The 13,767-nt window shown below is 39.0% G+C and overlaps 1 protein-coding gene across 1 annotated transcript in view; it reads left to right on the top strand.

The window, feature by feature from the left end:
• The window catches only part of LMX1A (LIM homeobox transcription factor 1 alpha), a 168,910-nt gene that overhangs the window by 141,894 nt on the left and 13,249 nt on the right, over positions 1-13,767 (top strand). The window contains exon 4 of the mRNA XM_077453027.1: positions 6,952-7,184. Within this exon, the coding sequence (XP_077309153.1) occupies positions 6,952-7,184 (233 nt within the window). The remainder of the gene's footprint in view (positions 1-6,951; positions 7,185-13,767) is intronic.

Here is a 13,767-nt window from a genome sequence, read left to right on the forward strand (position 1 = left end):
ATCCCCAAACTGTTCCCAAAAAGTTGGGATCATGAAATTATTATGATGATGCCTTAAGATTTCCCATCACTGGAACTAAGGGGCCAAGCTCAACCCCTGAAAAGCAACCCCACACTATAATGTCCCCTCCATCAAATGATTTGGACCAGTACACAAAGCAAGGTCCATAAAGAAAAACTGTGACCTCAGATCGCCGAGCTACGACCCTCGCAGGTCGATTTTCTTTATTATTTTTTTTAATGTTAATGACTGAAAGTCCCTGATATATATGTGTCAGCTTTTTGGAAATAAAAAACATAACAGCAAAATACACAATAACGACATTTTAAATATATGAACCTATCAGGTGATGCTAAATACATGTTACTGGTCACCTATACAGGGAAGAGGGCTAGGTTGGGTCTCTGATAAATAAGAAGGGAGAGTTATCATGCAGGGAGAGCTGGGTAAAAAACAGGGTGTCTCCCTGAATTTTGGGGTGAATTGACATGCCTGCTTTTTTTTGTTTACATTATACTTTCTCTTTTTGCTCGATGGGCATTGTTTTCAAAACTTTTATGACTGAGAACAGCATCAATTCTTTTGACATCCTTGTATGTCAACACATTCCATGTACAGTATGTGAAAACTAGCAGACCAAGAAGAAGTATAACATTTGCGTTGTGCACTTTCTGGCCTTTCGATGCAATATCTGAATAAATAGGCAGTGTGTAACTTGGTGTCCTTCTGCTGATTAAACAGCTGGACAGGATCAGGATTTGTAAAGGGTCATTTGTGTTGTGGGATGTGTGTGGTTATACAGCTCAACTGAGAGGCTCTGTTATCTTCAGCCATGTTATTGCTGGGTTTAAGAAGATTATCTCTGTTCTATTCTAATAATGAAATCGGTACACATTGTGTATCCCCCTCCTCCAGACTTATCACAGGGTAAGGCCTGAAATATTCCATCATACTCAAAAATACTTATGCTTTTTTTTTTTTTTCAGCATAGTCTTAAGAATTTGTTTCAGTTATGTCCCCTGTAACATCATAGTTTCATGAACAACATCTGTAGAATATGTTAAATATTCTACAGATGTTGTTCATGAAACTTTTAGAGAAGTAATTGACAGTTACCACAAGTTTTCTTTCTTTTGGCCCTCTCAGTAGGCTTAGTATATGATAAAGCTCAGATGCTTAAGGAAAGATTGTTCCTTACTGATTTATGGGAAATAGCCCTTCATTGGATTACCACTGAATGTCTGGAGAGCCTTAATTAACAAGGCTTTACCACGCCAAAGGCTTAACTTCTTGAATCATTAATGTTACTTTACACAAGGTAGAGGAAGCCAGGTCATTCAAAATCAGTTGCCCATCTGAGAAATAGTTCTATTATTGGAAAATGTGAATAATGATTTCAACTATGTCTGGTCACTGTAAGGCATATTGGTAAATACTCAACATTAGACCTCCAATAGTGGTTGTATTGATAAATCAAGACTAAGGTTCCCAAGCCTAGTGTAGGATATTGCAGTTGCCAATTTGACCTTGTGCCCAGCATTCATCCAGCGCTGGAAAAACTTTCAATGCCCATTGCTTGGTCTCTTCCTCAACTTTTTGCACAGTTTACAATCCTGAATACAATAACAACTCAAAACTGTCCCTGCATATGATGGCCTACTGCGGCAACTCAGTGCTAACAACATCCTGTTCTGCAGCAATTAACAATTTAACACCTTTAATACCAGGCACAACAACATTTAGAGGGTTTATAAGTATTGAAATTGATATTCTAGATATTCTTGGATAAACTTGTTTAAAACATCAGAAATAAACATAATAAAGGGAAAATCTGAGAAAAAAGCAAAACCAATCCATGAGCTAGTAACAAGCTACTAATACATTCCAGCACACTGCAGCTGTGCTTACATCAGGCAATTTAGTAAATTCACCCTAATCTTGGTTCTTTGTAATCCGTTCCAGCAACAGAACACAAACTACCCTACATGATTTAGAAGGAGAGCAGAAGGAGTATACTTTTTGAAGCCTATGCATTCTCTTTCTCCTTCCTGCATCACAAATCACATTACAACGTATGAAGCAGGTTTGAAATTCATTGTGGTTGATTTACTAAAACTGGTGCAGCTGTGCATGGTGGCCAATCGACTTCTAACTGCAGCTTGTTCAGTTATGCTTGATAACTAAAAAAAAATGTAGAATCTGATTGGATTCTATGCACAGCTGCACCAGATGTTGCACTCGCCAGTTTTAGTAAATCAACCTCATTGATAGCTGTAAGAAACATTGTAGTATTGTAATTTTCACATTTTGTACGTGGGAAACAGCAAGTGGGGGTTCAAGCATTTCAAGCAGGTACATTCCAAGACTATCAGATTATTGAAAAAAGGAGTGAGGAGGACTGGTACATAATAGCAATGCCTAGATAAAAAATAAAAGTACTGAGGCAGTTCCCTCTGTGTGCATGTCAGGATTCCATTTTTCATTTAGGCTGGAGTTAACCTTCACAATTTTAGGCTTTACAGTTTTAACCACTTCCCGACTGCTGCTCGATGATATACGTCGGCAGAATGGCACGGGTGGGCAAAAAGGCGTACAGGTACGTCCCCTTTAAGAAGCAGCACTGCGGGTGCACACACACTGCCCCGTTCTCAATGACCACAGATCCCCCGGACACTATGTCCGCTGGGTACCCGCGATCGTGTCACAGAGAGGTAAAACGGGGAGATGCTTTTGTAAACAAAGCATTTCCCCATTTTGCCTAACTGTCATTGAGAGCAGTGATCACTGTCATGTGTGTTGAAGCCCATCCCTCCAACAGTTAGAATCCCTCCCTAGGACACACTTAACCCCTTCATCAACCCCTAAGCCCTTGTACACACTGTCGGAGATTCCGACTACCAAATCCGTCGGAGTAATTCCGACAGATTAATTCCAGAAGAGGTCCGGAAGTGATGTTGCATACACACGGTCGAACTAAGTTGTCGGAAAATCCAATTGTACATAACGTGGTAACATTATTTCGTTAGACGGGACTACGTTCAGGCTAGTAGCCAATAGCTTTGGTCTAGGAATTTGATCTGAGCATGCGTGGCACTTTGTCCGTCGGAGTAGGCTACACATGATCGGAGTATGTCCTATAGGAGCATTTTGTCTGAAAATTTTACCGGCAAGTTGGAAAACTTGGTCCGTCAGATATTCCAACGGAAACAGTCTGATGGAGACCACACACAGTCGGAATATCCGACAAAACGGTCCGATAGGACACATTCCGTCGGAATCTCTGACCATGTGTACAAGGGCTTAAAGGTTAACCCCTTCACTGCCAGTAATCAGTGCATTTTTATAGCACTGACCACTGTATAAATGACAATGGTCCCAAAATAGTTTTCGATGTGTCCGCCATAATGTCGCAGTCATGATAAAAATCACAGATCGCCACCATTACTGATAAAAAAAAATTAATAATAAAAATGCCATAAAACTATCCTCCATGTTGTAGATGCTATAATTTTTGCACAAACCAATCAAAAAATATGTAGAAGAATACGTATCGGCCTAAACTGAGGAAACATTTTTTTATATATATATATTTTTGGGGGATATTTATTATAGCAAAAAGTTAAAAAATTGCTTTTTTTCAAAATTGACACTCTTTTTTTGTTTATAGCACAAAAAATAAAAACCGCAGAGGTGATAAAATATGACCAAAAGAACGCTCTATTTGTGGGAAAAAAAGGGCGTCAATTTTGTTTGGGTACAACTTTGCACGTCTGCACAATTGTCAGCTAAAGCAACGCAGTGCCGAATCACAAAAAGTGCTCTGGTCAGGAAGGGGGCAAATCCTTCCGGGGCTTAAGTAGTTAAGGAATGAAAAGTATTCAAAACAATTCTTTAAAGCGGTTGTATACCCCGCTTGGTGATTTTTACAATACGGCTTACCTGTAGGTAAAATTAATATGTCCTCAACCTACACGGTTGAGGAGATATTCCCCCTGCATGCAGCTACTGACGTTGTGCTAGAACTTCAGAGCTTCTTGCAAGAACAGAGGGCTCCAGCGCTGGAGCCTACAAACCTGAAAGAAACACTCTGGGGACATGTCAGCCCCCTCAGCGGTGACCAGGTGCCGCTGTGGGGGCTTTAGTTTAAGGTAAGTAATTCATAATGTGCTAGTATGCGATGCATACTAGCACATTATGCCATTGTCTTGCAGGTTGTTTTTTTTTCTTTTTCCAGTGGTTTACTACCGATTTACTAATGTGGAATAGTTTTAAAATAAAAAGGAAAAAGAGAAAGCTTATACAGTATATCACCAGTCATGTGCTACCATTCATACGTTTCCTGGGACAGGTTGAATAACGTCTATGCTAGTATTTGGTGCCAAATTTATCAAAAAGTAAAACAATTTTGCCCTAGCTCTAAAAACAGGGTTAACCAGCAGAACATTGGACCTAAGTTCTATGACCTTGTACTTTTTTAGACCAACTCAACATTTAAATGTTAATAGCTGTTAATCTGGACACGGTACATTGATGATAGAGTTATTGTCATAATATATTATGTGCATCTACCTATACCAAACATTATTAGTGTCGGACTTTCCATTTTCCAGATAATTATGTATTTAAAAAAAAATAGCTAATGTATTTTTGTTTAGATTCATTTGAAAGCTGTTGTCATATTGTTGCTTAGCTTTTATTGCATTTGACTTAATATTTATGGATGTGTAGAGAATATAAACACTGTGTGTGGTTTACCACTCAAGTGAAAACTCTGACCATACAGCACTGTGGGCTATTGGTATTTTAAATCAAAGAACCAGCCAAGTGGACATTTCTAATAATGTGAGACTTTACTTAAATAATTCTAATAATACAACCTTAAATTTTATGAGTGGCTTACTTTTGGTTATTTACTTATTTTCTGTCTAAATCCTATCAGAAATATCAAGTTGAGATTGTTGCCAGGTACTCATGCCCCTTATAGTTTTGACCCTCTTGTACTGATGTCATGGAGGGAAACTAGTGTCCATGTAATACCAACTGTGGGTGAGGCCCAAGGAGAGCAGGGTATGTAGAGCTTATCTCAGGAATAGTAAGAGAGGGTGCCCAACTGGACAAGACTGAGAATATAAGACACTTTGAAATCAAGCAGGATACTAAGTAGAGGGGCCTTGGCACCCTGATCCTGAGCTGTGAGTCTGTAGCTTGGTGTAGTAAGGCCTTGGGGGCCTAGAACTAGAAAATTCCAGAGGGGAGCAGAACCAATTTGCTGGTGCTTCTTGGAAGAGTAGAGAAGGTGGCTGCATTAAGGAAACTAGCGTTCCACACTGTTAATGGCTGCTGTCTGGATGTTATGATTCACTACGAAGAGTTTTGCACTGCAATATGGTGTCAAGCGTCATGTCTGTTAGAAGAAGTTGCTGAATGCAGTAAAGTGTAAAAAAATGCGAATGCAGTGGACATTCCTTTATTTAAACATTAGGCCTCTGGCCAAGAATGCAGAGAAAAGGCTTATTGCCTAGGAGAAATGTGACCAAGATAGTAGACCAAAGACAGATATGTGATTGCTCATGCTCAAGAAGTAGTGGAATGAAACCTGGATAGTTTGCGCCAACTGCCGTCTAAACCATGTCCCTTACAAGCTTCAGGCTGGAAGACTTGCACAGGATATCCTATCCCTGCCTATGCTCAGTTCTGATAACAGACATATAAAACATTGTCCAATGATAAAGGTACTGTCAGAGTTGCATAAAAGTAAATACATTTTTCAGCATGGAGCAATCTGGAGTCTCTGCTGTCAGCACGAAGCTCAGATAGGGGGTTTAACAACCTGCCATTTCTATCACTTGTACCATTTAGTGCATCATCTTTGGTGACCCTCTGCTCGATTATCCTGATTTACACAGAACATTTACTAATTTTACAGGTGCATACCTGGCTTCGAATATTGTGTCTGCATAAATATGCGATGACCATTATTTAAGCTGATGATGAGGATAAATGTGTGGTCAATGATTGTAAAGGAAAAAGCCACCTCTTTCCTTTTTCCCAGTAGCCACAAGATTACTGTGCCCAGAAGTAAATTTAAACCTGATTGCAGAAATGCTATTTAGATGTGAACATGTAGTGCATTACAAATGCCCATGCTTGACTAGTAATCTTTTAAATATTTTAATGCATAGCAGTCTTACAGGTGATGTCATATCTTTTTATTGGGCAACTCAACAAACTTTCAGGCCACCTTTAAAAGTTTTTCCTGAACTGTCTTTAAAATTAGGTTAACCATATCATATCCTAGGCTGTTCTGGTTAACCCATATGTGATATCAGGGCTTTTTTTCAGCATGAACATGGGGGAACGCAGTTCTGGCACCTCCTGCACTGAATTTATGTAATGACAAAGGATGCTGGGGGGTGCTGGGAGCTGGGAGATCTATTGTTGATGGGAGGAATCTACTGTTGAGGGAAGGGTCTATTGTTGTTGGCTGCGGAAGGGTCTATTGATCTTGGCTGCTGGGGGATCTATCGTTGCTGGGGGTCAATTGTTGCTGGGAGGGATCTACTGATGAGAGAGGGGTTTATTGTTGCTGGCTGCTGGAGGGTCTATTTATGTTTTTTTTTTGTTTAAGCAAGCCCTTATATTGACATCAAGAGCCTATTGCTTCATGAGCCATGGATGGCTAGATAGGCTACCATGTAAATTGCTACATTTTATATAATTTGTCAACCGTATTGGTAAATTGAAGACTGATGATGACCTCAACAGCTTGTGTTGTCTTCATCCAAACAAGGCATTTCATGGTCTGGTCATTTATCTAATTAAACAGTTATATAATGGTATTGGGCTTTAACAAGGATATAGAAAGTGCAGGATAATTGGGAAATGCAAACAAATATTATTTGTCAGCCCTAATGTGAACGTTATTAGAACTTTTTCTTCTTTTCCTTATAGACTCTTTGCTGTGAAATGCGGGTCCTGTCTAGACACCATCACTCCCAGTGAGTTTGTCATGAGGGCACAAAAGAGTGTTTACCATCTCTCCTGCTTCTGCTGCTGTGTATGTGAGAGGCAGCTTCAGAAAGGTGATGAGTTTGTGCTGAAAGATGGACAGCTTCTCTGTAAAAGTGACTATGAAAGAGAACGGGATCTGCTCAGCCTAGTGAGCCCGGCGCCCTCTGACTCAGGTATGTTTCGTGCAAAGCGGAATAAAGTGCAACTCCAGGGATTTTTGATTTTTTGTTTTGAATAAAGTGAGAAGGGGGTTAAAAACTCTGTTGGCCAGTTTCAACATCGAGTATGTTTTCCTTTCACTTCCTTTCTGAAAACACAAAAGAGTGTTGCCAATAAATATATATGAGGAAGCCCATCTTTTCCCATTTCCCCATGCCACATAATGCTTGTACCTAATGGTAAATCTAGCCCATAGTTAAAGAGTGCCATATCAATTATCTTGATCTTCTTTTAATAGTAACAACTTTTTTTTTATTATCAACATTTTATGGTCAATTCCTGCAATAAAACTGTAAAACTAATTATATCTAATAATTTCACAAAAGTATTTAATAGTAAATAACATGTAATTGTGAGCCTACAAAGTTTACCTTTACTGTGGAAGTTGAATGGTGGGCCACGGAATACTAGAACTTCTCATCCTTATTCAGTAGTATAAACCCAGATCACATTTTGTAGAGAAGAAAACAGATTTATTTTTAAATATTGTTGTTGTTGCTTTTAATGAGCTTAAAAGAGATTTCCATATAGGCTATATAAAAAGTGTGTATTGTTAATTATTTTTTTTTTATACTTTTCAGGAAGGGCACTTTTTTTTTATTTTTGTTTAGAGGATTGCAACAGATAACAACAGAAAATACTGACTTCATGCTTAATAAAAAGGGCACATTTTACTTATCTATTTACCGTACTTATTTATTTTGGGTTAATGAGTCAAAACTGGCAATTGAACCTTGTATGTGGCCTGGACTTTGTGGCTTCTTGTTACATGTCTGGGTGTACATTTGGTGTTAGACATAAAAAAAATCAGCTTGTAGTCATATTTTCTTTTAAGTGTGTTAAAAATTGTTTGCTTCTTCAATTTTTTTTTCATTGCCTTTTCCCAGGAATTCTATTAATTTTGCCAAAGCTTTATGAAATATTATTCTACTGGTTAAAGTAAATAAAAGTAGGAAGAGTCAAAATTATACAATCTGCTTGATGACACTTTACAAGCTGGCCACATATGCCCATATGCAACACATAGACATGCTACTTTAACAACCTCTCTCTCAGTATTTTTATTTTTTATCTATATATCTATATATATATATATATATATATATACAGTATATAGGGTCTTCAAAAAAGTTCCACAGTTTTCTATATACAACTTAGTTTAAAAAAGTGTGGAAAATTTTGAAGAACACACACATAATAAATTTGAAACTGAGTCTGCAGAAAACTAGAAAACTGTTGAATTAGTGAATATACTATATATAGTGGTATATATATATATATATATATATATATATATATATATATATATATATATATATATATATATATATAGTATATTCACTAATTCAACAGTTTTCTAGTTTTCTGCAGACTCAGTTTCAAATTTGGCTATCCACTGTCATTGGTCTTTCTTGCTTTGTATCGCTTTCTGTATCCTTCTGATGTCTAACTTTGAAAGAGCTCTCTGTAGACAAGAGGGTAAGAGAGGGGAAGCATAAGTTAAACCCAATTTTATTGGAAAATGTAGAAAGGAGGAGAGCAGAGCCACAGATCCCATATGCTGCAGCTAATCTCCAAAGCTCACACTTCAATTACAGCCTCTGTCAACTCAAGCACTCAATCCTATGTAAACAGAACCAACTCAAAAACCATCCCCATTTCCAATTAAGTGCCCTAACTCTGCCTCTTCTTCTAATTCTCCCGAACCAACAGAGGCAATGATTTAAAAGGAAAGAAAGAGATTGGTAAGTGCAGCTTCATTATTCAGGATGCCCCTTATTCTTCGTCTTCATCTCATACTGATAATAAACATCCTTTGTACTATATGGACCTTACAATTGTCTAGAGCCATCCAAGACCAGCTCCTGTAAAGGTCACCAAGCACAATATGGTTTCAGCTTCTCAGGCAGGACTAAGAGAAGAGGGTTAAGGCTTAATTAAGTATCCCTTCTAGTGCATAAGACATTTAAGACTGCAGATTTCTCAGTAATTAAAAAGTCTCCCCTATTGAATTTGCATTGGTTTTAAGAGCTCTTTACTATTATTCAACTTGAATATCATCTTTTCTGGCAGGTGGTGACAAGCTGTGCGATATTAGGGTGTCATAGTGTGGAGAGCTCCCAGTGGACTCTTGTTTGCTCTTTCCCTGTCTTACTTCTTGGTTGGTCTTTTGATAGACAGGCCTACAGTGCGTTAATGTGGTGCTCTAATTGCACATAAAGAATAAAATATCAAGTAACTTACCCAACAAAAATATTTTATTTTACCCTTATAACCAGTTTATATGAACCAGCATAGTAGAAGATTTAACAGTTTAAATACGCTGTGATCTCAAATCACTTGATTTACTAAACTACTAACTTTTTAAGACTTGAGGCTGATAGATTAAAACTGGAAAGAAATAGCACAAAACTGAAGACATTCCCAATAGCAGTTTTCATTTTCAACAATAAAGAATAATTCTAAATGGTCACCTTGAGCAAAACTTTTTTCTTCACCTTTAAGGAATGAGCCCCTATGCTTTCTATATTAATTTGTTTATTCCATGTATATCATAGCCCTCCCATCTTCTGGGAGTGTCTTTTGACAGTCTGTGTGGTCCAGCACCAACACTCCCCCACTTGTCTCCCTACAAGAGATGAGTTTTGGTTCAACCATGAGTCTAACCCAAACCTGAGCTGCTCCTAGTTCATTAAACAGGCCAACAAAGTGGGAAGACTTGGTCAGTTAGTCCTCCAGATCGAACCTTCAGCTGACATAGGCAGAAGCCGTTCTTACAGAGGTGGTTTTTTAGATTTTGATGAAAACCAAGAAAACAAAGATCCATAAAATTCCCTTATCCAGCAATGCAGCCTGGCTGACCAGGAAAATGGCAGGCAACGAGTGTGCACCTCTCTTCATAAACCATACCAGGCCGCATGTCCTCAACATTTTGAAGGTGCTATGTAAGAGGGAATGGAAGTGTTCCCCCCTTGCATGGCACCTCGTCCCCATTATACTGTCCCTACATCCTGTTCCCAAAAATGGATGTGGAGGTCTGTGAGGTGACTATATCGAGCCATATATAGAACTCCCATTCACAAAAAAACGTTAATAGAAAACACCTAAACTGTGAAAAATGTCCTTTATTGTAAGAAAAATGCCCCCCAGTGTAAATCCAACATCAAGTCCAACAATGTAAATCCACATCAATCACATTGAGTGAATCCCAGCGATGTTGACCCTTAGACCTACCATGCATAACCAACTTAACCTGCCCCTACTCCTGTTGCTAGTGGCAGGAACCCAGGATCAGGGCTGTTTTTTTTTATGTACACAAGCTGATGGCATATTAATGCTGCGTACACACGACCAGACTTTCCGGCAGACTAGTTCCGACGGAATCAGTCTATCGGATATTCCGATTGTGTGTGGCATAATCTGATAATTTTTCTTTAAAAAAATCAGACGGACCTAGAAATAGAACATGCTTCAAATCTGTCAGACAGTCTCAATCCTATTGAGAAAACCATTTGTCTGCATGTTGGTCCAACAGACCAAATATGATGCAAGGGAAGCTATTGGCTACTGGCTACTGAACGTCCTTTTTTAGTCCTGTTTTACGCCATCACGTTCACAACTAATGGACTTTCGAATAGACTTAGTCCATTTGTGTGTGGGCAAGATCATTCATTCAGTAGTCCATCAGAATTCTGTTGAAAACCTGTCAGGAAGACTGTCAGACCTTCTCTCCCGGAAAGTTCGGCCGTGTGTACGCAGTATTAGTGATAACATATCAAAATATGATAATGAGCTGGTGGAGATCTCTCATTTATAGATGGTAGTGATAGCACCACTAAATTACAGATCAATGGGTTTGTGTGCATATGTAATCTGGGGAGGATCTGACATTTAGGTAGTAATGCAACAGCTGCTTAATGACAGATCCCTGGCCAGAGTTTGTAAACACAAAATGGCACTTTTAAATGAGTACACCCTAATGCATTTGCATTCTTACCTGCAGAATTACAGCATCCCCCAAGCACATTATTTAGAGGATTTGTGTGTTTTTAGCCCTTTAAATTAAATCAGACAATCCTCTCTCCACTGAACAATATAAAAAGAAAACATTTTTTTAATCATTAACCCCCACCACCTCCCTGCCCAGCCCCTCTAAGCTAAACCATACTGCCAAACAAGACCCCTCACACACACACCCCCACCACTGCACACTTATACACTCCAGCTTCTTATTTACCTGTACACAGGGCCCGCTTTGGTCTTTACATCCTTGGGAAAAAATATTCTCACTCAGTGCCACCCCATAACTTTGAATTGGATTGTATGTCAAGATTGCATATCATTGCTATACTGCCCTGCTGAAGTGAATTTCATCAATAAGGATGTACACACTTAAGCAGGCTGCAATAAAGGTAAGTAAGCAGAACAGGAGGGTAAGGCTTAGTACAATTTAACTTGAAGTGGGGTGGTTGGTGATATGTTCGATACAGGTTAAATAATAATAATAAACCTATTAAAAAACGTTTACCTATGTAACCTATTAAATAATAATACATTAAAACCTGTCCTTTGATCAAATAAAAAAAAAAAGCTTTTTGTCTGCCACATCCAAGGTCTTCAGCCAGAGGTTTCAACAGACCACTAGTCACCGTGCTAGTTCAGAAGCAGTACATACCTTTATAGCATATTGCAGAGCGATGGGCTTATCCAGAACTGGAAATATAAGGATTTTGTTCTGCCATACTCACTTTAAGACTACTATAAATCAGGCCCTAATAGGAAAACCCTGTGCTGATTATCTTCTATTTGGTTATTAATTAAGAGAATATTTACAATACCGTACTATGTTCTAAATCAAGTCCTCTGAACTTATGAATTTGCTCTTTTAATTCCATGATCATTTCCTTTCCAAATTGGCTGTAATGGAAATCTAGAAAAAGTGTTATTAATAATTTATGTTCCATTACAGGTAGTTTAAGAACTAAAATATTCATTAGTTTTGCAGATAAGCCTCACATTTTAAATCTGTCCCTGAAGAAATATGTTTGAAAGAAGTATTTAAACAACACAATAAGGAAATGTCTAGCTTTAAAATAAGTATTTAGCTCATGCGCTGAAATCCATTGCTATAGCTTGCATAGTCAGCTTAAAGTGGGACTGGTGAAACTGTCATTTTATCTTTTTCCCCCAAAACCACCCTTTAGCCATGCCACTACTTTAGTATTTAAAAATGTAGACCTTGGATTAAAGGTTTACTTTGGGTGGCAGGCCTATGTGGTGCTCTTGTTTTTTCTACATATCTACTTCCTACCCAGCTAGACACAGCATTCTGCTTGTTCTAGCTCAGGGGTGTCCAAACTTCTTCCTAAGAGGGCCAGATTTGATGAAGTAAACATGCGTGAGGGCCGCCCGACCATTTTGCCTGACATTCTTTAACCCATTAAAATTTGGTCTAAGTGTTCATCTGAGCACTAATACACTGCCCAACAAGAATTATCTTGCCTTTGTGACAGTGTGTGGTGAAGAGATGAGCTTGGTTGTGTTATTTGTATATACAGTATCTATCGGCTTATAACACGCACTTTCACTTTTAAAAGGAAGTTTCAGGAAAAAATCTTAAGCTTTAAAGCTGCTTTCACACTGGGGTATTGGGAACATCAGCTGTAAAGCATAACTATTTTTAGCGGTGCTTTACCAATGTTTTAGTGGCACTATTTGGCTGCTAGCGGGGTGCTTTTAACCCCTACTAGCGGCCGAAAAAGGGTTACAACCACCTGCAAAGCACCACTGCAGTGGCACTTTGCTGGTGGTTTGGCGGTGCTGCTCATTGATTTAAATGTGCAGGGGCGCTTTAGGAGCAGTGTGTACACTGCTCCTGCAGCGCTGCAAAGATTCTCCTTGCAGGACTTTTTTTTTACCATCCTGCAAGCGCACCGCTCCAGTGTGAAAGCAATCAGGCTATCACACTGGAGTGAGAGGTGAGGCTCTTTACAAGCACTTTTCAGGCACTATTTTTAGCAATGTAGGGCCTGCAAAGCGCCTCAATGTGAAAGCAGTCTAAATAAAGAACTGTGAAGCAAAATAAGGGTCAGTGCCCATTAATGCAGCCTAATCAGTACCCATCTGCAGCCTCACAAGTGCCATGAATGCAGCTTCACCATTGCCATGAATGCAGCCTCACCGTTGCCATGAATGCAGCACCCATATTGATATGAAGGCAGCACCCCTATTGACATGAATGTAGACTCACCATTACCTTGAATGCAGCACCCACATTGCCATGAATACAGCACCTCCTTTGTCATGAATGCAGCACCCCCATTTCCATGAATGCAGAACCCACATTGTCATGAATGCAGCACCCACATTGCCATGAATGCAGCAAACCCCATTGCCATGAATAAAGCAAACCCCGTGGACATGAATGCAGCACTCCCATTGCCATGAATGCAGCACCCACATTGCCATGAATGCAGCACCCCCATTGCCATGAATGCAGCAACCCCATTGTCATAAATGTAGCACCCCTATTGTCAT

This window comes from Lithobates pipiens, unplaced genomic scaffold (assembly GCF_037356315.1).
Source record: "Lithobates pipiens isolate NorthernLeopardFrog02 unplaced genomic scaffold, aLitPip1_a1.2 Scaffold_23, whole genome shotgun sequence".
NCBI classification, from domain to species: domain Eukaryota; kingdom Metazoa; phylum Chordata; class Amphibia; order Anura; family Ranidae; genus Lithobates; species Lithobates pipiens.